This window comes from Lacerta agilis, chromosome 2, assembly GCF_009819535.1.
Source record: "Lacerta agilis isolate rLacAgi1 chromosome 2, rLacAgi1.pri, whole genome shotgun sequence".
NCBI lineage: Eukaryota > Metazoa > Chordata > Lepidosauria > Squamata > Lacertidae > Lacerta > Lacerta agilis.
Window position 1 is genome coordinate 41026053 of NC_046313.1, and position 20790 is coordinate 41046842.

At 43.4% G+C, this 20790-nt stretch overlaps 1 protein-coding gene and 1 non-coding gene across 3 annotated transcripts in view; both read right to left on the bottom strand.

The window, feature by feature from the left end:
• Window positions 1-8: 8 nt before the first annotated feature.
• TNPO2 (transportin 2) overlaps window positions 9-20790 on the bottom strand; it is a 32823-nt gene continuing 12041 nt past the window's right edge. For both annotated transcript variants that reach the window (XM_033139778.1, XM_033139777.1), the window contains exons 8-25: window positions 20558-20680; window positions 20077-20195; window positions 18534-18594; window positions 17445-17613; window positions 16328-16480; window positions 15956-16181; window positions 15046-15217; window positions 13479-13565; window positions 12960-13067; window positions 12505-12663; window positions 9758-9845; window positions 7533-7631; window positions 7001-7096; window positions 6426-6501; window positions 5220-5319; window positions 4633-4707; window positions 3133-3262; window positions 9-2571 (exon numbers count right to left, since the gene is read on the bottom strand). In XM_033139778.1, the coding sequence (XP_032995669.1) occupies window positions 3155-3262; window positions 4633-4707; window positions 5220-5319; window positions 6426-6501; window positions 7001-7096; window positions 7533-7631; window positions 9758-9845; window positions 12505-12663; window positions 12960-13067; window positions 13479-13565; window positions 15046-15217; window positions 15956-16181; window positions 16328-16480; window positions 17445-17613; window positions 18534-18594; window positions 20077-20195; window positions 20558-20680 (2019 nt within the window). In that variant the 3' untranslated portion in view covers window positions 9-2571; window positions 3133-3154. The remainder of the gene's footprint in view (window positions 2572-3132; window positions 3263-4632; window positions 4708-5219; window positions 5320-6425; window positions 6502-7000; window positions 7097-7532; window positions 7632-9757; window positions 9846-12504; window positions 12664-12959; window positions 13068-13478; window positions 13566-15045; window positions 15218-15955; window positions 16182-16327; window positions 16481-17444; window positions 17614-18533; window positions 18595-20076; window positions 20196-20557; window positions 20681-20790) is intronic.
• LOC117043078 lies at window positions 15491-15561 on the bottom strand. Its single transcript, XR_004426157.1, has one exon. It is a non-coding gene; the product is annotated as a small nucleolar RNA SNORD41 (small nucleolar RNA).

Consider the following 20790-nt stretch of genomic DNA (forward strand, 5'->3'; position numbering starts at 1 on the left):
ATAGAAACTGGAGTCACAAGAATTTTTTAGTTGACAAAAAAATTATACATAAAATGAGAAAAATCTCATTTGAGCAAGGTGCAAGCAGCTGCTTCAACACTAGGTACACTGCAGTTCCACCATTGGAAACATTACGGCACATTTACAAATATACAAATCCAGGATTAACGAACAGGAGGCAATACTAGAAGCACTTGTACAAAAGACAAATTTCATTTCAAGAGGCAGTCAGGTCAAGTAGCTTAAACTTCACTGGATGAATGAAGAGTTCACAAGCCTTCAGTTGAGAAGCACAAGCCAGGACTCTGCCTGCCATCTGTGCACATTTCTTGCCCATTTTAAAAAACCAATTGCTTCCCAAGTAGAACCCTCTGGCTTTCCCCCTTGCAGGATAGGGAAAGTTGAAACTGAGGCACAAGAGGGAACGCTTGTAATAAAACCATTAAAATGCAAAGAACTAGCTGATTGCTTCCAGAGACCTGCTCGAGTTCCACACTATTAAAAAGACGAATTGAGGAATGCATTTGCAAGTTTACTATCATTTTTTTTTTTGAACCAGCTATCCTAGAAGAGTGCAGGGGTAGCCCTAGCAACTGGATCCAAGGATTAGGAGAGCAGCTTTCACTTAGGTATGTGCTGTCTCTAAGTTAAAAAAAAAAGCCTGCACCATAATGCCCCAGCAAGTTCTATGACAAATCTCCAAGCACTGCAACATGTGAAACAGAGGCCAGGAATAGAAAGAAAAAGGAGATGGGAGGGGATATCAGTGAAGTTTAAGTTACTGAGCAATCTCACAAATACACTTTCAGAAATTCACCCCACTGTACTCAGTGTCACTGTCAATTGCTGTCAAAGAAAGCATCTCCTTATCCCAGAACACGGGAGTCCGTCCTCTGTCACATGTATCTTCTTCAGTCATCCCACCACTGTATCTACCATCACCAAAGCAATACAGGATATGAGGCACAGTTCAACCCAGTTGTCTGGCTACCAATCCTGATGCTGCTCAAGTTCCTTTGGGATCTGCTCTGAAGAAGGCTGGGGCTGGGGCTCAGTTCACTTGTCTCTTCTTCAGCACGCTGCCTGCTGGCAATCATTTCCTTGGGCAAACTCTATTCATGTTGACTCTGCAGAATATTCCTGGTGACTATTTCTTTCATCCCCAGCACTTCTCACTTCTCCAGAAGTTGCTCTCAACAGGTGAAGCAGTATCCCCTTTTCCCCATAACCTAGCTGCCTTTGGGAAAACAGGCTTGCTTCCACTTCACATCCTCTTAACTTACAATTAAAAAGCTATGGCTTCACTAACTCAAATTCATTCAGCAAACCCCAGATTCTATTTCCAGGGACCGAACAGATTTGGGTCTAATGAGAATTATTTAAGACAGCAACTCCACTAAGCATGCAGCAAAAGCTACGAGCTTCCACTGGCCATGCATGGAGGGCTCTATTTTATTAATTCCTCTATGCTTTGCTATTTTTACTGCTCCTTTTGTAAACCAAAGTGGTGGATGCGGCATAGAACTCCCTTAAGACAGAAAGTTTAAATCACCATTATGTATGTACAAATGCCATTCTGACCCCCAATAGCACAGGATACAATGTATCGTGTGCCATATAAAAATGACCGAGTGCACACTGGTCTCCGCCAGCCTTTGGCCTATGGACAGATGGAATTCAGTTTCCTTCCTTGCTCTCTCCTGCCTCCTGCAGCTGAAGTAATGCAATAGCAGTGTCACAAAGTAACAGCTGAACAACAGGGTAACAGATTCATTGCACTGCGGCATCTTCTTAAAAAATAAAGACATGCTTCTCCAACAGTATTTCTTATGATAGGGACTGCTCCCTAGATGGCTGGCAGGTCCTCACAAAGTCAGAGGCTGCCTTTGCTCCAAGCATCACATCCAGCACACAGTGCCATGGCAACTATGGCAAAAAGGGTTTGTGGGTTTCCTTAAGATTCCTAGATGAAAATGCTTACACTTAGTCATTATGGGCTACTCACAGGTTCACTAGTCTACTTCTTGGTCACCATGCAGTCTTGAAAAGGTGAATAGCTGATCTCTTGAACACCGGTGACTGGAAATATACAGCAGTATAACCCCCTTGGATTGAGTTTTAACTCTTCCCTCTTCATCAGCTGGTTTTAAACCATTGTATCTTTTAATTCCATTTTAACATCTTAAACCCGATCCTTTATTTATTATTATTTATTATTATTAGCTAGTCCTTTATGATGGCCCCTAGTTAGATCCCCTTCTCAAGAGTGTTGCAGTTTAAGATTGCTCCCCTTTCTCAGCCCAGGTCCGAGTCCCACCCCACCCCACTCCACCAACGATGGCCTCTGAGTAGAGACCTTTTCCTTCCGCTAGTGAGATACCCTGGTTTTTGTTTAAATTGGTCACGGAGGCCCACCCTCCCCCCCAACTTTGTAAATTTCAGGAGATGGGGAGTGAAGTCATTTTATGTCCCACAATGCTCTTCCCGTCCTCCCTAACCCCCCATTAACAGGGATTTGTAACACTGGGTTGTGGACGAGTTCCCAGTATTCCTCCCAGCGCACACAGGAACCTGAGAAAAAAAGACAGTCAGTATTAAATAAAAGTAACCAGCAGAGCACATTAGAGCCTGACTCCCTCTTTCACAGCATGTTGCTCATGCTATCTACTAGTATGCCTGCAGGATGCACAGCCACAACTAACGTGGCCAGAATGATCACTGTGCTGGGAAATTGGAGTCAAAGCCAGAGTAGGGTAGACTTTGAACTCTTCCGCTACATTAATTCATCAGCAAATATTAATACGGAAGGCCGGAACCTCAAATATCAGGATAAGAGGAATTGCTGCTGAGGAATGGGGGCTTTCCTGCACTGCCATCTTCTGACACATCCAAGGGTAATAGATTGCTTCCTATATGGGATATTTGATCTCCACATTCACATTCTCAAGAGCCTCTGCTCAGTGTCACTGAAGCACAGATTCTGCATCACTGAGAGGACAACTGAGTACAAGCTGGCCTACATCTTTCCATCTCAATTAGCTCCAACATTTAATTCATTCTTCCTACTTTGGTTGCTCCATTCCCTTCTTAGGGCTTTTCTCCCTCTCCCATCTCACTGAATACGGGACTTACCGAGTACGGTTTCACTGTTTGCCTAGACCCCATAGAACGCAGCTAACCTCTCCTTCAGCAGTGGAGGAAACTGCTCTGAAAACTGCTGCCAGTTCTCCTCCCCAACTTGATCTTTGAAGCCATGAAGAATCTGAGAAGGAAGAAGAGATAATTACAAGTGAAAAATAGTTATCACACTCTGTTCCCCAACTCTAGCCTCCCATGGGCTCAGAGAGAACTAGGAGACCTGGTATTTACACTCTGTGTCAAGAGTGGGAAACTTGTTAACCTTGCTTAAAACCTTAACTGAAACATACACAAGTGGCCCTAAGTTTGTTTTGCAGGGCTCAACTGGATTTAGCAGTTGCATATCCAAGTGTATACACACAGGAAACTCCAATCTGTAGTTATGAGACATGAGAGCAAGGTTAGAACCCAGAAGTGGAAATATCAGGAAAATAATTTTTGGCTAAATGGTAGAAGGAACTTCCTCTGGGAAGAGGGTTCTCCTTTGTTCCAAGTTATTTAAACACTCTGGATGACCACCTCTCAAGAATGCTGTAGTTACATCCTCCATAGGACTGGAATAGAGGATCTTCTCAGTCTGATTATAATCCAACTCTATGATTGATTCACTTGATAATAAATGGAATCTGTACCCTGTATCTGCTGCTAAGCTATGGTTTGGCATTATGTCCGAACTCAGGCTTATTTGTCTCTGACCCCAAGTCTGGATATAACATTAAGTTAAACCAGGGGGCAGCAACCTTTTTCAGCCATGGGGCGGTCCACCGTCCCTCAGACCATGTGGTGGGCCAGACTATATTTTGAAAAAAACACACGAACGAATTCCTATGCCCCACAAATAACCCAGAGATGCATTTTAAACAAAAGGACACATTCTATTCATGTAACAACACGCTGATTCCTGGACTGTCCGCTGGCCGGATTGAGAAGGCGACTGGGCCACATCCAGCCCATGGGCCTTAGGTTGCCTACCCCTGAGTTAAACCATGGCTAGTCCTAGGTAACGTGGTAGCAGCAGTACTGGGGGGAGGAGTACTGCAGCCACAATATTTGCTACAGGAACCCACATGTTTGCAGTAAGCCCTGGTGTGGCTTGGTGTTACAAAGTAGCTTATTTGCAACTGATTGATAGCCGCCACATACTTCTGGGTCCAGGGAAGGCTTGCTAACTATCAGTATACTGCCACCACATTTCCAAGCTTTTATCTAGTTACTGGTGCTGGGAATGCTAAAAATGAAAGCCAAGAATCAGGCTTAGTATGAGTCTGCTATCAAGGCAGAAACTGTTGGGTCAGCCACACTGCCTACTCCAAAATGTGGCTAGCGATTTCAATAAATATTCTACACACAACAATCCGTGTCAAGGGGAAGTCTAAGTGTATTCAACCCACCCACCCAATGCCAGCATGACAGACAAACACAAATACCTTACGAGCAAAAGTCCATTCTTTTAGTACATGGCCAAAGAAGCCTCTATCCACTGCAGTGACATACCTTATAAAACATGTCCCTCAGATCATCCTTGGGGCTCACCCAGGAAGCAACAGCGTCACAGAAGAAAATAAAATCCTACAGAAGAATGAGAAAACTCAATACAGATCCCAGGTCACTAGAATCACTAGAGATTTCCTACCATTCTAAACCAGCACAGATTTTGGAAAATGTACTGCACCTCAGGAACACAAAGAAAAAGACACTAAGCAGCACACAGCACTCCAACTGCAGATGTATCAATATAAATTGCATAATTCTGTAAGATATATGTGACTTTGGATATATTTATTTATGAAGATTCTTTACCCGCCTTTCCCATAAGGTCCCAAGGCAGGTTAGAGCAACATAAAGTAAAATCAGTAAAACAGTTATAATTATAAAAGCAGGTAAACTTTTTGCAACCAGAACAGATAATATAAAACAAAATAACTAGAACTGTCGAAGGCCAGGGTACTTTGCCCTTAAGAAGCCAAATACAGCAATTGTGCTGTTTGGGGTTCAACCATTTGCTATATATTTGTCACAGAGACCTTCCTAGTGATCAAAGGTATCCCAGAAACATCTGAAAAATCTCTCAACATAATTACCTGCACAACTCCACCAGGGTTTACCCCAATCATCATACAGATGCCACGGAAGGCCGAGTCCTTCTCCTCATTATCACGTATGTTCCTGAGGGATGTACACCTAGGAGCCAAAGCAAACACTTCGCACACTGGAGAGGCAGAGAAGAGCAAAAATAGCTCATTTCCCCAAATCCATGCAATAATGCTAAGGTAGAACAGCTGGCTTAGCATTTTTTAATCAGGGGAAAAGTTACAAACGTATGGATCAAGACTCACTGAAGATCAAGTATCTCCTGTCCAGGGTGTGCTCTTCTATTGACCATGCTTTTTAATACCAGTATTCAATTACAATACTCCTTTCTGGATATTTGGGGATTCCATGTAAAGTCAGATCAATAGTTGGGATAAGGCTGCAAATCCCTCTCCCAACTGAAGGTGGCAGAAAGCTGAACAAATCTAAATGTGACTAATTACATTTTAGTAATTTCCCACAGAAGAAAAAAGTGTGCTCCATGTGTGTTTTGCATTCTCAAAAATACTGATGGATGACCACTGTGCAATTAGAGTGTGAAGATGGAGTCATTCAAAGAGTTGCTACATAGTGGCAGGAGGGGAGAAGAGACAAGAGAGGTGAGCAGGATGTACGAGGAGTTCTGCAGCTTGTCACTAGACAGCATCGCAGGGAATATCTAGCAGTTGCCCAATATCCTTGGCACAAGTACAATACTAATAGATGCACTATCTGTATCACTCTCTTTGCACTGTATATATTGTCTAAATAGTTTGTATTGCACAGTGTGGATTTCTACTTGAACAGGATTTAACCTTCCTGCCATCCACCCTGCAACCCCCTGTACACAAAATCTGCTTTCAAGGGCTGGGGGACCCTCCAGAGATTTGGGAGGTGCACAACTGGCTACAGGGTGTAAAAATAAAGTTAAAGTCTCACTTCACCACCAGACGTCCACTCATGCAACACTGGATCCCAACCAGTGCTCAGAAAAATGGTGATATCCCTCTAAAAGAAACACAACCTTGACGGATGATGTACTGACTGAGACAAATATGAATCAAGGCTGGACAAAAACTGATTGAGCAAAATGCCTCTGAATGCAATCAACTTGTTCTAGAATGAAGCTGACAGATTGAGAGGGTGGCCCCTGTGTATCGCACCCCCGCAAAGTGAGCCCAAAAAGCCACATCTCCTGTCTGAGTATAAACACTAACCAAGGTCTGATAAACTGCTGCAGCATCGGTGCCACCTCCTGAGGGCAGACGTAACCCAAGCGTCCAATCGTGATGGCTAGAAAGGGGAGAGAAACAAGCCTGTCACAACTGCACAAAGCAGCAGCCTTGTCTATTCTGTAGCATCATGAGTTTGGAAGGCAGGATTTATAAGGGGACACATGGCATCACAGGACGTAGTGCAGTTGTAAAAAGTATTAGGGGGGAAATATGGTGTTCAAGAGCCATTTGCAAATGCTGTGTGCAGAAAAGGCCAGAAGAGACTTCCAGAAAAGGAAATTAGCTCTTTGATATAGGATCATGTCCCCCATGGGACTCTCAACAGGCAACAGAAACAAGAAGACTTCTTAGAATTAGTGCAGTGTTAGTGGAGGAATAGTCACAGAACTCCAAGATTTAATTGGACTTCTCCACAACTGGTCATGTGCTCCAGCATGAAAGAGTCAGTTCCCATTTCCAAAGCAGATGAGTGAAAACTTATTATCAACAGTTTGATAATAAGCATAAGAGTAGCAAAAGGAAATGCAATTAAGACAGAATTAGGAGTCCACCCTCACCTGTGTTCTCTAGAAGTGTTTTTGGGGTGTTTGGCCTGTTGATTATCTCCACAAGGTTATTCAGGACCATTTGAACATATGGTTGCATTTCAGCCCCTGGTAAGGAAGAAATGATCAGCTGAGTCATAGATAGCTCCAAGAATCAGGTTATCAACCTTGAATTGCTACACAATACCCTGCTCCATTTGACATACAGGAGGAAATCACATGCTTCTAGATACAATACTAGACATAGTATTGTAGCTGTAATTCGAGACTCTCATAAGCTATCCATAATGTAGGGCCAAGGACCTTATTATGTGAATAGTAGAAACAAATTTAGTTACACTTTGCTGAAACTTAGAAATTTCTGCTGTTACACCGCTATCATGTAGGAAGATAAGTCAACTTAACAGCCAAACACCTACCCAACCTAACAGTCGGAAGTTGCATTTTTCTCCTATAAGGAGCTAGAAGAGGATACCACTGCTGAATGGCATGGCAGTACAAAGCTAGCTGCTTAAAAATTACTGTGGGTACCTGGTAGACTTACCCATCTGCATGCAGATCTCTCCAATAGCCCAGGTGGCATTATTGCAAACAGAAATGAATTCTGGATTCAGATTGGTCCCTAGGATGGGCATGAATTCAGCTGAAGAGAAGAGACATGTATTGGTTTAACTGAAGTATTTATTGCATTCCCTACACTACAGTGGTACCTCGTGTTACATACTTAATCCATTCTGGAGGTCCGTTCGTAACAGGAAACTGCTCGTAACATGAGGTGCGCTTTCTTGGTGCCTCCCACGGCTGCTGCGCTGCCAGAGCGCAACTTCCGCTCACATCCCGGGGCAAAGGTCACAACAAAGGGTATCTACTTCCTGGTTAGCGGAGCGTGTAAATCACAGCATTCGTAAGGGGGACGGTACGTAACACGAGTTACCACTGTATTTTGATCTAAGGGCAAGACACACAGAAATCCAACCAAAAGCAAACAACTACATTAACAGAATAGGGCAAATAAAACTCGAGCAATTTAGCCAGCACTGACTAGCACCAAGGCAAAGATGTCCTTAGTCCTCCAAACCAGTTTCCAAACAAGATCAATGCTCTAACTCAGGTTTGTATGACAGCCCCAGTTTTGGCCTTTGGCACAGCTAAGATGACACATTGTTTTATTTATTTAAAACATATCATGGGGGAGGCACAAAATAAATGGAATACAATACACAAAATACAAACTTAAAACAACTGCCACAGCACTATGCTAAATTCTTCCCCAACTCTGCCCAACTTCCAGGGTGCATTGCACTTTAAAAAACAAACAAACACCTGATGTTATTGGTTTTCTATTAATCCAAAATATACAAAGACAGTTACATAACATTTTGTTGCATGTAAAAATAAAATAAAATTTAAATGCACTGCAGTCTTACTGGAGAAGAGGGCATATTTTTTCACCCAGAAACATTTGAGAAAATAATGTACCCATAGCCCTTAGCTGCAATATCAGAATACTGAGTCTTGAATCTATGCTACATTCAAAACCAAAATGAGAAAGGGTACATTTCCACAGTATTTGGACTCTGATACATCAGTTTCCTGCACTCATATATTGGCATTGTCAACATGTCTCAATAGCAGCAATAAATCTAGGAGGGCGAAGAAAAAGAACCTGTTCTCTCTGAAAGGAGCTGAAAATGGAAAGTACCCTTGAAGAGAGTTGTAAAACTTTAAGCACTGATCTTTTTCTAAATAAAGCACATGACTACTACAGCACCTCTGGATATTTTCCTTCATAGTTCTGGTAACAGTAGCAAATTTCTGGCTATCATCATACCATTGGATCATTTAGCCCTGAATTGTCTCTGTGACTGACAGGTGTTGTTTAGGACCACATACTGATATTTTTCCTCACTCTTTGTATTTCATCTAGTACTTCTATATACCTTTTGAGATGGCAAAAGAAGGGGGGGTTCAGTTCTTGTGACCTATGGAAGGTGGAGCTCACCTTAAGAATGTAGGACAGATCTATTCTGAGGATTACTTTGTCTTTTTGAAAAATGCAAAGATTGCCCTGAACTGACAAGGTACTTAAATCCGCCACCTTTCTGATTAATGTGATGAAGCTACTTTGAACATTAGCAATCAAATGGGAACAGAGGCCAGGGGTTTGAGTAGTCAAGATGGAGAGAGCCTTATGAAGATTCCCCAAGAAAGCAGGTTGACAAAAAAGATGGAAGCAATCAGAAAGCACAAAAGACAGAGAAGGAGAAAGAATGTCTGTCTGGACTGGTGTTAAAACAAGATGTCAAGACAGGAAGGAAGAGGATTCAAAGTAATCAATGAGGTTTCCTGCCTGGACTGCAAGACAGACTTAAACCCAGCAGCGTCTGTGTGGTTAATCTGCCAGGAAAATACCTGCTGGTTAATCTTTTTCTTTGTTTTGTGCACCAATGATTAAAACTGGGACTTTATGCATGTAAAGCATGAGCTCTACAACTTAGCTATGCCCCCTCTAAACTACTACACAAGGCCCTAACAGCATTATGGCAAAAACCTGTTTTTCATAAAAGAAAACCAAGGCAGGTATGTTTCTTCCTCCAAATACTGTACAACATATACCAAAATCTGTTACCACTTGAGAGCTATTATAACTGCTAGCAGCTATCTTGGTCCCTCTCAGACTTTGGGATTAAAAACAGTATTAACACAAAGATCACTACTATCATGCCAAGAAACGTAAGGTCACACAACAAGAACTCAACAGGTACCTACCAATGCATGGCTTGACATGCATGAAACAGGCTTTGGTAAGGTCTCCTAGGAGTGCAAATGAGCTCTGCCGAACCTCTGGCATGGTGTCCTACAGGGAGAGCAAGGAAGTTTAGAAGGGACAGTGTTGTTGGAAGAAATTTAAATTGTATTAAAAAAATTACTGAAAGATTAGAAGTAAGCTGAAAGATAAATCAGGCTGTAGATTTAGAAGATAGATTTAAGACGCAGAATTGTTTGAATAAATGATAAGGACTATAGATATGAAGAGAGGTAAAACTTAATTAACAACAGTGATTATAATAATGTAAAGAAATTACTAAAGATGATTTTCAAGGAACACAGGAAGAGAGGACGGGAGGAAGTCAACCTACAATGTTAAGTAAGTAAGATAGGTGTATTAAGATTTATGTGTTGTTCTTGTTTTATATTTGTATTATTGTTTTTGTTGTTTGTAGTGGTGTATTTGTTTGTTAATTTTTTATTCTGTTAAAATCAATTAAAAAATGGGGAAAAATAGAAGGGACAGTGTTGTGTGCACCACCTAGACTGCAGTGTAGGGCTGGGCGATGTTGGGTTTTCAACATTGTAGTGTATCACCAGCCAAACATCGCAGTTTGGTAATATACCGCAATGTTGAAAAAAGCTGCATTGGTCCCAACCAGTGAGATGCTGGGTGAAAAAGCCACAGCTCTCATTGTGGGAGCTGAGGCACTTTCACCCCAGCGTCTCATGGGCTGTGGCCAATACAGCTGGCCCCAGCCTGCTGCTCAGCCAGGGGGCGGAAAGGCTCCTGCCCCCAGCAGAGCCAGCCCAGAGTCCCCTGCTATTTGTGTTAGAGCAGCAAGGACCTTGGGGCTCCTTGGCCAAGCTCCTTCTGCCTTCACTGGCATGCGGGGTGGGCGAGCTACCTTGCCCGCTTGCTCCCCACTCTCCGAAGACGCACCAAGTGGCAGTAATCATATGGAACCTATCAGGCTCTGTGTTTGACTGCCTTCCCCTGTGCAGGTGTGCTGTCTCTTTCCTCCAGTGGGGGGTCGTTCACCTCAGGAGGAATGATGAAGCTCACCCTCCCGGGTGAAGTCTGCAAGGCACAAGGTACAAAGCCACCTTATTTGTGCCTTGCAGAGAGGGGCTGCTGGTGAGCGCTGGGCCCCCCAGCAGCATCAAAGAGCCCCTACACCGCCTGGCTGCCTTCCACCGGGAGGGTGGGCTCTGTCTTTCTGGGAGGAAAGGCGCAACACACCCTCCTGGAGAAGGCAGTCAGGTGGGGTTGGGGATCTCTCAGCTGGGAAGGACGGACTTCGCGCTTCCCAGTCCTGCTCCCACTCCTACTTGTGTGCAAGCAGGAGTGGGGTTGGGGCTCTCTCAACTTGGGAGAGGGAGCACTTTAATAGAGCCCTCGTCCCACCGCTGGCTCATGTGAGCCCGTGGCCAGTCGAGGGCTATGTAAAACTGCTTGGCTGAGGCGAGGGCAGGAGTGTGCTCCTTAGCCAAGCAGTTTAAAGAAGTGGAGGAAGAAGCAAGCTGTATTGGCACCTCGCCGATTCAGCTTGATTCTGCCCGGGCAGAGTGCAATGGCGCTTTCACCAGTGGTATATTCAGTGGTATATTGCTGATGAAACCATTGCTGCTTGTGTCCCTTTGGCTGCAGCTCCCAGCCAGTTTGTTTCTCCCTCAGCGTGCTGGGCACTGGAAGCAAAGGGATTCAAGAGTGGTGACAGTTTCACCAGCAATATACCGCTAAGTGAAGCTGTCATCGTGGTCTGCCCCCACATACTGGTCCTGGGCAATATATTAATATATCGCCCAGGCCTACTGCAGTGTCTCAGTCTGACATAATGGTGGGTGCTCACTTGTTAAGTGATAGAGGGAAAACAAAGTAGTTGTGCAAGATCCAGGATATGAAATTAAATTTGGATGCAAACTTATTTATTCACTAATCATTACTTTTTCTGGATCTGCACTCAACAGGTCTCTCATAAAAGACAGTGATAAACTCTCCTTCCCTGTTAAAATTATTACGAAGGAGCCTTGTGCAGATGGAAGGAATTTGGCTGTTAATAGGGACAGACCCCCCTCAGAAATACCAGAACAGAACTATCCATTGCTGGTTCTGTCTAGCTCTGCTTCCCAAGATAGCAGGAGGCTCTTAAGTCAGGGAAACCTTGCAACTGATGTTTACCCCCACCCCCCACCTCTTCTTACAACACAGAATGCATTAACAACCTCGTCCAACATCCTTTTGAAAGGCACACTCTGTGACTCTTGCTTCCTGCTCCAGGTTTTTTTTTACTCTTTGGATTCACCCAATTATTCTTGCAGCTTCTGCTACAATTATTCTAACTTATTTTCCCCACTTAGTTTCTCAGCATCTATCCAGTCCCCTATCATATTCAATAATTTACTAAAGCCTATAATTCTCAAGTGTAGAACAGTACATGAAGCAGAACACATCACCCATACCACCCTCAAAACCTGATTTCTTCCCATTGACAGAGGCATTGATGATACAGTGCTTTTGTCAGCTAATTCTCATCTTATTGTTTTCTAGCTCTTACTTCTCTAGCTTACTTGTAAAGTAAGCTTTATTAACATTAGTCTAAATTTTGGAAAACAAATGGTGAGCCTAATCTCAAGTACTTCTGAATTCAAGTTCTTGGCTGGGGCTGAGAAATCCCAGGGTCCCAGAAGCTATGAACTGGCCTAAAGTAGTCATTACACATTGAACGCGGGACTCTCTCACCCACCTGCATGCACTGGAACAGGAGAGTCATTATATTGCTCCGGGCCACAAGCTGCTCCACGTGACATCCCAGACCTTCAGCCAATCCACTCAGCAAGTCAAGAGCAACAATCATGAAATCTTTATCAGGAGCCTCGTATTGGTCTGGGTGTTGACTATACATCTACGAATTTGAGAACAGAGAACCATTTACCTCAAAGAAAACATGAAGCCTCAACAAGGCCATAGCAAGCTTCACTGAGCAACAGTTTGAACAGAAACACTTGTACTGTTAAAGCAAAGGGTAAGTTTCAGTTGCCTAGTTGATGGGAGGTCCATATGATGGTTAATGCTAGCTTTTATTACTGCCAGTTATGGTTAATTTGCCCACATGTGATCCCCTTCTCTGATCAACACTTAAGTGTTATATACACCATACTTTTTAAAAAAACAAAACCAAAAAACAACAGCCTATCCTACCATGGCTTGGGCAAGGGTCTTCTGCACAAGTGTCACACAGCGCTGGTAGACAGGTTCACAGTATGGGAGGAAGCCGCTTTGGAGTGCAGTTGCAACAGATGACAAACACTGTAGAAATAACAGACAGCAACTCAAAAGACATGCATGGAGGACCACTTGGCATGCACATTGTCTTGCCCTTATTATCAATGAAACCATATGACACAAAACCACTTAAGCTCAGTCATGAACAGGACATAAAAAAAACTTGCCCCTTTCATGTGTTTATTTCAAACAGCTAGAATTGTGTATTGAGGACAAGGAGCCTGCCCGGGAACCAAAATGTCTATATTTCTCAACATGCAACAGTACATTTTTTGCTGATTTCCAATACACTATATTAAATATACTTCCTGTCAGAAAGAAGGGACGGACGGACATTGCCTTAGACTCAGAGCAGCACGGTCATTATGCACAATGGAGCTTAGTTCTTTCAACTGAAGCATTAGAGCCCACCAAAGTTAATGGCTGGCCACTTACTTCTAAGAGAGGGAAAAGATCTTTGTCTTCGTCCTTTAGCTCATTCCACTTCTGTATCAGCGGTGGCATCAGTTTTTGGATATATTCCTGGGTAAGAGAAGACCAGTTATGACCAGTTATGATCATGCTGTAGTCCCAACCACTGCCAGTATCACAAAGTGAGCCCAGAATCCTTCAGAACTGAAAAACACTCAACATGTAGCTTCAGGATTCGAATGTCTTGTATTTTCATTGGTCATCACTGTTTCTGGGCTCAGTGTGCAGATACTGTCAGACCACGACTACTACTATAATTCCATAAAACCAGACTTCTGAGTGTTTCCCAACCACTCTGAACGGGTTATTATTTCAGAGAAAAATAATTTTGTCTGGAGAAGCAGAAGGGACTAGGGCTTGATAAATAGCAGATTTATACCAAATACGAAAAAGTAGAAACAGCATCAGTAGGAAAAACAATATTATGCTTGACAAATAAGACTACTAAGTATGTGTGCTTGACATTTGCCTTATAACAATAATTATTTGTGTAGAAGCAGCACAAGACTAATATTTTACCTCACTAGCATTTGCAGTTGCATAATAGCAAAGGAACCTGTAACCACTTCTACCTGCATGACACTAAAGTAACTTTTTGCAGTGTCACAGCATCATAGAAATCACTGGTATACCTTATTTTAAGACTCACACCATACTACTTTATTCTGTAGTCAATAATACAAAGTAGAAAAAATGGAAAATCTGTCTCGTAACGGTTCCACCAAGTAGCAGTTCTCCCTAATCATATATGGAACTACAATGGTGCCTTGTATCAAGTCATGCCACTGGTTCACCTAACCAAATACTGTCTGCTCTCCCAAGACCCTGGAGAGCTACAGACTTTGTTTTAATTGGCCGCGCCACCAGAGATCCTTTAATTTGAGATTTCCAAGATTGAATGTGGGATTGTCTGCGTAGAAAGAATGCTCTTCTACTGAGCTGCATTTATTTGCTATGTTTATAACTTGACTTTCCTCCAAGGGGCAAAAGGCAGCCTATATGGTTCCTCCCTCTCCATTTTATTTTCACAAAAACTCTTGAGATTTGCAAAAGAGCGGCCAGGTTCATCCAGTGAGCTTCATGGCTGAGTGAGAATATGAACCCTAGCCCCTCACTTTATCCACTACAGCACACTGCCCTTTCATTATGCTCTTCCTGTCAGTAGTAATTTTAATTTATAAAATTTATATACTGATTGATTGTAAAAAAAAAACAACAACTTTAAATATAAAGTAGTACACACACAGCCTCAAGAACAGTGAAATAAGCATTTCTGGGCTTCCCTTCTCTAGACCTTCCACCTGCAATATCTCATGTGGTGTACATGTAGTTAAACTACAGTGGGTTTTGTTCATCACACTAATGAAGGAAAAACATTCACGTATTTGGACTGCCCTGCATTCAATAATTAGTTTAGTATTATGCTGACAGTATTTCACCCCAATGAGAAGAGGTAAGAGGACACAACCAGCCATGCTGATTAAATGCTAGCAGGTTCCACTGTTAATGCCAAAAGGAAGAATGCACATACCGGCTGGTTGAGGTGGTGCCCAACAGAATCAGCCAAGGTGCCAATCGCATCATACAGGATCAGCAGGTTCTTATGCTGGTATTTCCCAAATGCAAAAACCAAAGTATCCAGAATGAAGCTGAGGTATGGGACCAGCTCTGTGCAGGCCTCTTCTTCAAGGGTGGCAAATGCACTAAAATTAAGGTTGTAAGAAAAAAAAAGTGGTGGGCGTGACCAAAGTGAAAGCAGCACCAGAAGCTGGAAAGATTGAAAACCACAGATGTCTGGATAATTTCTATCCCATAGCTGTCAACCTTTTCCTTTTTTGTGGGAAATTCCCTTATTTTAGCATTGGGAAACAGCAGGGAGGGTTGACAGCTATGCTATCCTGGGCACTTAAGAGATCAGTTTCACTGCACAAGAGTCAACTATGCCACTCTTTGATCTGAAGTATAAGGGAATTTCTCTGGGTCAGACAGTACGAATATATGAACTATCACTGCAGAGCTCAAATTTCAAGTTCTTCATCACATCCAGAGAAAACCTGAAGGGTGCAGGAGAGACGATGAGTCTAAGAAGGGTAGATCTGTGGCTCAGAGATACTCTAGAATCTAGTCTGGTTCTAAGTTAGAAACAAGGCGTCAAGATGTGCATCAATTTTAAGGTACTCTTAAATTTTCACACATTATACCTGATCTAGATAGACATAGCTTCTGTGTTTCGTTTTGCCCAACTCAAATGCTTAACCATAACAGACCAAAGACTCTGCTAAAGCATCCTGGGAAATACTTCTACATTCAAGCAGAAATGGCTATAGATTGCAAAGAACCATCAGAAGAGAAGTATATTCAGGCCCTCTGAGCTTACACTGTTTTGATAAACAAACTTGTTCAAATGTGCATCAAGTGAAGTGATGCAATGAGCAGGTTACCTGCAAGCAGCCTCCTGTACTCTCTTGTTGCTGTCAAGAATCCGCTTGAGCAGCTCTGTCATCAGAGGCTTGAGATACATATCTGGGGGTTGGCTCACAACCCAGTGGGCATAACGGCTCAGGGTCCAGCAGGCAATGGAGCGCACTAGGGCCTTCTTGTCAGAGAGACATTGGATCAAGTGGGGAATCAATTCAGGGAGGTATGGAACCATGCCCTGCATGCAGCCTAGAAATGCAAGAAAATACGTTCAGCATACTTTCTAGGCATATCAGAGGGCTGCCAAATTGTTGTTCACATGAAGTTGCTGCCAATGCCTTCCCCTTTTTGCAAATGCAAACCCCTAGTTTAAGTGATACAATTATAGAACTCACCTTCAGCAATGGCCCCTAGAACGAGGATTCCCGACTCCTTGATGACCCACTCGGGGTGGAAGAGTAGCCCCTTGAGCAGCGGGAGCAGATGTGGGAGGAGCTCATCTCTGAAGACATTGGCCAAGACATCAAGGGCGGCAGCAGAGCATTTTCCTGTAGGAGACATGGGGCTATGTGGTAGAATCTGCACAGAGCACCAGTGGGAAAGCTCTGGTCCATGAGCCAAATTAGGCCCATAAGGTCTCCCAATTTGGCCTGCAAAGTTGTTCTGGGTCAGTCTCGCCCAACTGTCATTCAACTGATAGCAGGAGGTACAAGACAGATAAAACCACAGCTGCAAAAGAACACAGGAGGAACTTTGGAGTGCCTTACTGTTGTTCCTTTGCACTCTTGAACTTGCGCTGTTTGTGTTTGGGCCTGAATATGAGCCTCACTGCTTTGGGGCACAATTGGTTCCACTCAGGAGCTCCCAGCTGGATTTCATTCCTCCTTATGCCACAGATGGTCATAATGCAGAGGTGACTGATCAATCTGGCGAGTGGAGCCTTGGCCACTATTTGGTCCTGCTCTCCAGCATAAAGTGACTCCCTATGCATTGCACAGAGTAAACTCTTTGGGAACAGAGAGTCTTTTAGGGAAGAGACAAGCAGGGAAAAAAGCACTCGCTTTAGGATAACATGCAAGGAAGAAAGTATCTTTTAGGGGTAAGAAAATCCCAAGCTGTGCTATTCCAGCAACTTGTTTAATAAACAAGAAGTATCTTTTTAACAAAAAACAAATTGGACCAATGAATAAGCTCCTTTGGTGTGTATCTTCTTCCCACATAAGAGTCTGAAGAATCAGCCTAATGGCCCATCTTGTCCAACATTCTGTTCTCACAGTGGCCAACCAGGTGCTTGAGGACAGTCTACAAGCAGGACATAAGCACAACAACACTTCGCCCACCTGCGATTCTCAGGAACTGGTATTCAGAGGCATTTGCCCCATACCATCACAAATGAAAAGGAATGGTATCAAGTCAGTTAAGTGCCCAGTGCTCCACTCTACTAGCTCCTGGCACCCTCATAGTTGGCACTTTCCCATCTCAAAAGCACTGCACAACTCTTCCCCAACTCACTCAGATTCCAGTCAGATAGCGTGTCATCGTCATCATCCTCATCCTCTCCATCTTCATCATCCTGTAGCCGTTCCTCCTCATGCTGCAGGGTAACTGTGCGTGATTTGTGGAAACGAGGCTTGATATCCTGCTCACTGTCAGGGATGGCTTCATCCTCTTCCACATCACCCTGATATTGAGTAGAGGGAGCACATGGAAGCCCATTTAATACAGAGTCTCGTCTGCCAGGGAAATGAGCTCTTGCAAAACAGTACAATATTTCTTGTTCTTGGTGGGATAGATTGTTACTTTATGTCAAAGTAAACCCTGGCAAAGATGGTAACCCTCCAGTCCTCTTGGGACTCTTCACATCATGCATCCATGGATCAGACAGGACGAATACAACAACCCATCACAGTTGTCAGGCTGAAGGTTATGCATCATTTCCAAGAATGCATGTGATTGGCCACTGACTTGGGAGGGTGCAAGCATGTGAGACTGACCCTGACTTATACTAAATGGGGCAAAACATAGTTAAAGTCACCTGGGGTTTTTTGCAGCCAAGAAACTCAGAAAAAGTGTTTTAACTCAGCTGATCAAGCCCATAACCCTAGTCTGTAGTCTTAGGAAGAATTTTTCTTATAAAGACTTGGTATTCAGTCAGCATATAGGTGCGGCTCATGATGGAACTTGCAGAAGTTCCAGTGAAACCCCCAGCACCACAGACCCAGCTTCAGTAGAAAAGAACTAGTACATTTAAAATGCCAACTACTTATGAAGGGGATGGGCAGTCTCTCGGTATGCTCAATTTTAGGAATAGGACAAGGAATAATTTACAGCGTTGAGGAATGAGGCTCCTAAACTACCAGAACTGAAAGAAAGGGTAAAGTTTCCTTGTTGTGGAAAATTTGCCAACCATACTGCCATGCACTGTGCCTGTAAGGATGGTCAGCAACAAGAGTGGGGTAAAGATGAATGAGATTTGAGATGCTACAACACAGAATCCTTTTCATTTGTTATGCTCAGTAAACAGGTTGCGGCTGAGGAATGTAAAACCCAGAGGAAGGTGGAAATATATATTATATTAAATCCTAAGTTGGAAACAAATACCTTTAACAATATGATGTCAATTTCAGAATACTTCATTCCGTTCACCAAAATTGGAATCAATCTGTTAAGGAAAAGGAGGAGAAAAAGTGATTCACCAACTGGGTTCTGGGTAAGAATGACATAGACCACAGTAGGTGCTGAAGTTAATCATTGCCAAATAGGAGCAGTAATGTTTTGTGCATGTGGAGGTGGCATTTCAGTAGCTTCTGACTGTTCAGATAATGCTCCCTACAATGCAGATTTCCTTGCAGCAAAAGCAAGCGTTTACACACTGCTTAGTGTAAGTGCTACTACTGCCAGATAGAAAAGTACAACAGTAATTTATAATCCATGCAATACCACGCCCACAAGGTTGTAGCTAGCACAAAATGCTATTCTCTGCTGCCAAGTTGGAAAGAGAAACAGGTACTCTGGGCATGCAACAAGTATGCAAAGCAACTCCATAGTAGCCACCTTTCCCTTGAACTCCTCTTCCATTTTAAAAATCCCTTTCTGTCCCAGCTCTGAATGCTCAGTCATACTGCATGTATCTGGCAATTCTCCCCAACATTGCAGTAATGATGAACTGCAGGAAAAACAGAATTGAAGGAATGTTGAAGGGCTCCACATCTCTAATTTGGAACAGCCCTGTACTAGATTCACTAGATAGACTATAACAGGGGTCAGCAACCTTTTTCAGCTGTGAGCCAGTCCACCATCCCTCAGACCATGTGGTGGGCCGGACTATATTTTGAAGGGGGGGGGAGAACGAATTCCTATGCCCCACAAATAACCCAGAGATGCATTTAAAATAAAAGGACACATTCTACTCCTGTAAGAACACGCTGATTCCCGGACTGTCCGTGAGCCGGATTTAAAAGGCCTTAGGTTGCCTACCTGGACAATAAGCATATATGCTTAAAATATGAAAGTAAAGATAAAGCTCAGCTGAGCAAAACTAGCTTAGCAACATGCCAGCTTTTGCCTTAATTTAATTTGTTTTTGCACAAAGCTACAGCCGAAGAAACATGCAATAATACCATGTGCAGGGAGAATGGACATGCAGATGCCCAAGCCCCTTCAAATCTAGTAAGTCTAAGATATCCAGGAGTCTCACTGCCCTATTGTACATAAAATGTACAATATACATGTACAAATGTACAATATACATAAAAATGTAAGGCTGCTGTCATGCTGCATTTTGCATGGCAGCCAGCATGGTGAAAGAACATCAAGCAGGCAAGCAGCATGGGTGGCAGGTGGCCCAGGCGAGCTATTTAACGAAGTGGGGAAGGTGCTTCAGAATAGTTTGCTAAAGCATCTCTCCTTCCCTTAAAAGGGGGTGGGGCTCAGGGGATGGGTGAGGTCTAAAGAGATGGAGATTGGTCAGGTGTAAAGGAAGGAGGAATTGGATTGGTGGAGGGTCAACAAAAGGGTTGGTGAATGGAGCAAGCAGGGGTGGCAGCCCCTAGCCATGACTTAAAGTCAAACAGGAAGCAAAGTAAAACTGGGCTTCATAACATGCAACTCAGAATGCTAGTACTGCAAAGGCAAAGCTACTCACTGCACCAGGTGTGAAGAGAGCACCTCCTTGCAGATGGGTTGTTCAGCCAGGGTCAACCAGAATTCACACGCTTCCAGCGCCACATTCTCATCACTATCCTGGGTCCTCTGCAACATGTACTGGAAGGAAACAAGAGGACCAACATGTAACTTTGGCTTAGAGACAGCTACTGCCTTTGCTGCATCTGTCTCATAGAATGATGACGTTTACCATCAAAATGCAGCAGCATTTTGCTTTGACCTGCCAGGTCAGCAGCATCAATTCATGAAGTAACCACTCCACCAAACAAGTGGCATAATTATGCCTACTCAGTCACAGTATTGACCCACTAACATGGAATGCTATCAAGAGATGAAATGCCAAATCGGCTCCCATCAGCTTCAGGCAGACTTGGTGGCACATTTAGAGTCCTAGTGGCTGAAACAAACAAAGGCAAGGCAGCATTTTAAGAGGACCAGCTCCGTAGAAAAAAGGCACTTACCTGGATGATACTATGCATGTGAGGGATCAGTCGATCAATCCGCACCTCTAGCAGCATCACCAGTGCTCGGCAAACATTCTTTCGAACCTCAGGATCTTCATCTACTGCCAGAGCAAACAGGTGCTGCCAAGAGCAGGCAGAGTTAACATTCACACACACAAAAGAATTTGGCTAAGAATCAAACACCATCCCCTTCAACTGGCCCAAACCAGTGCCTTCCAACACAGAGATGG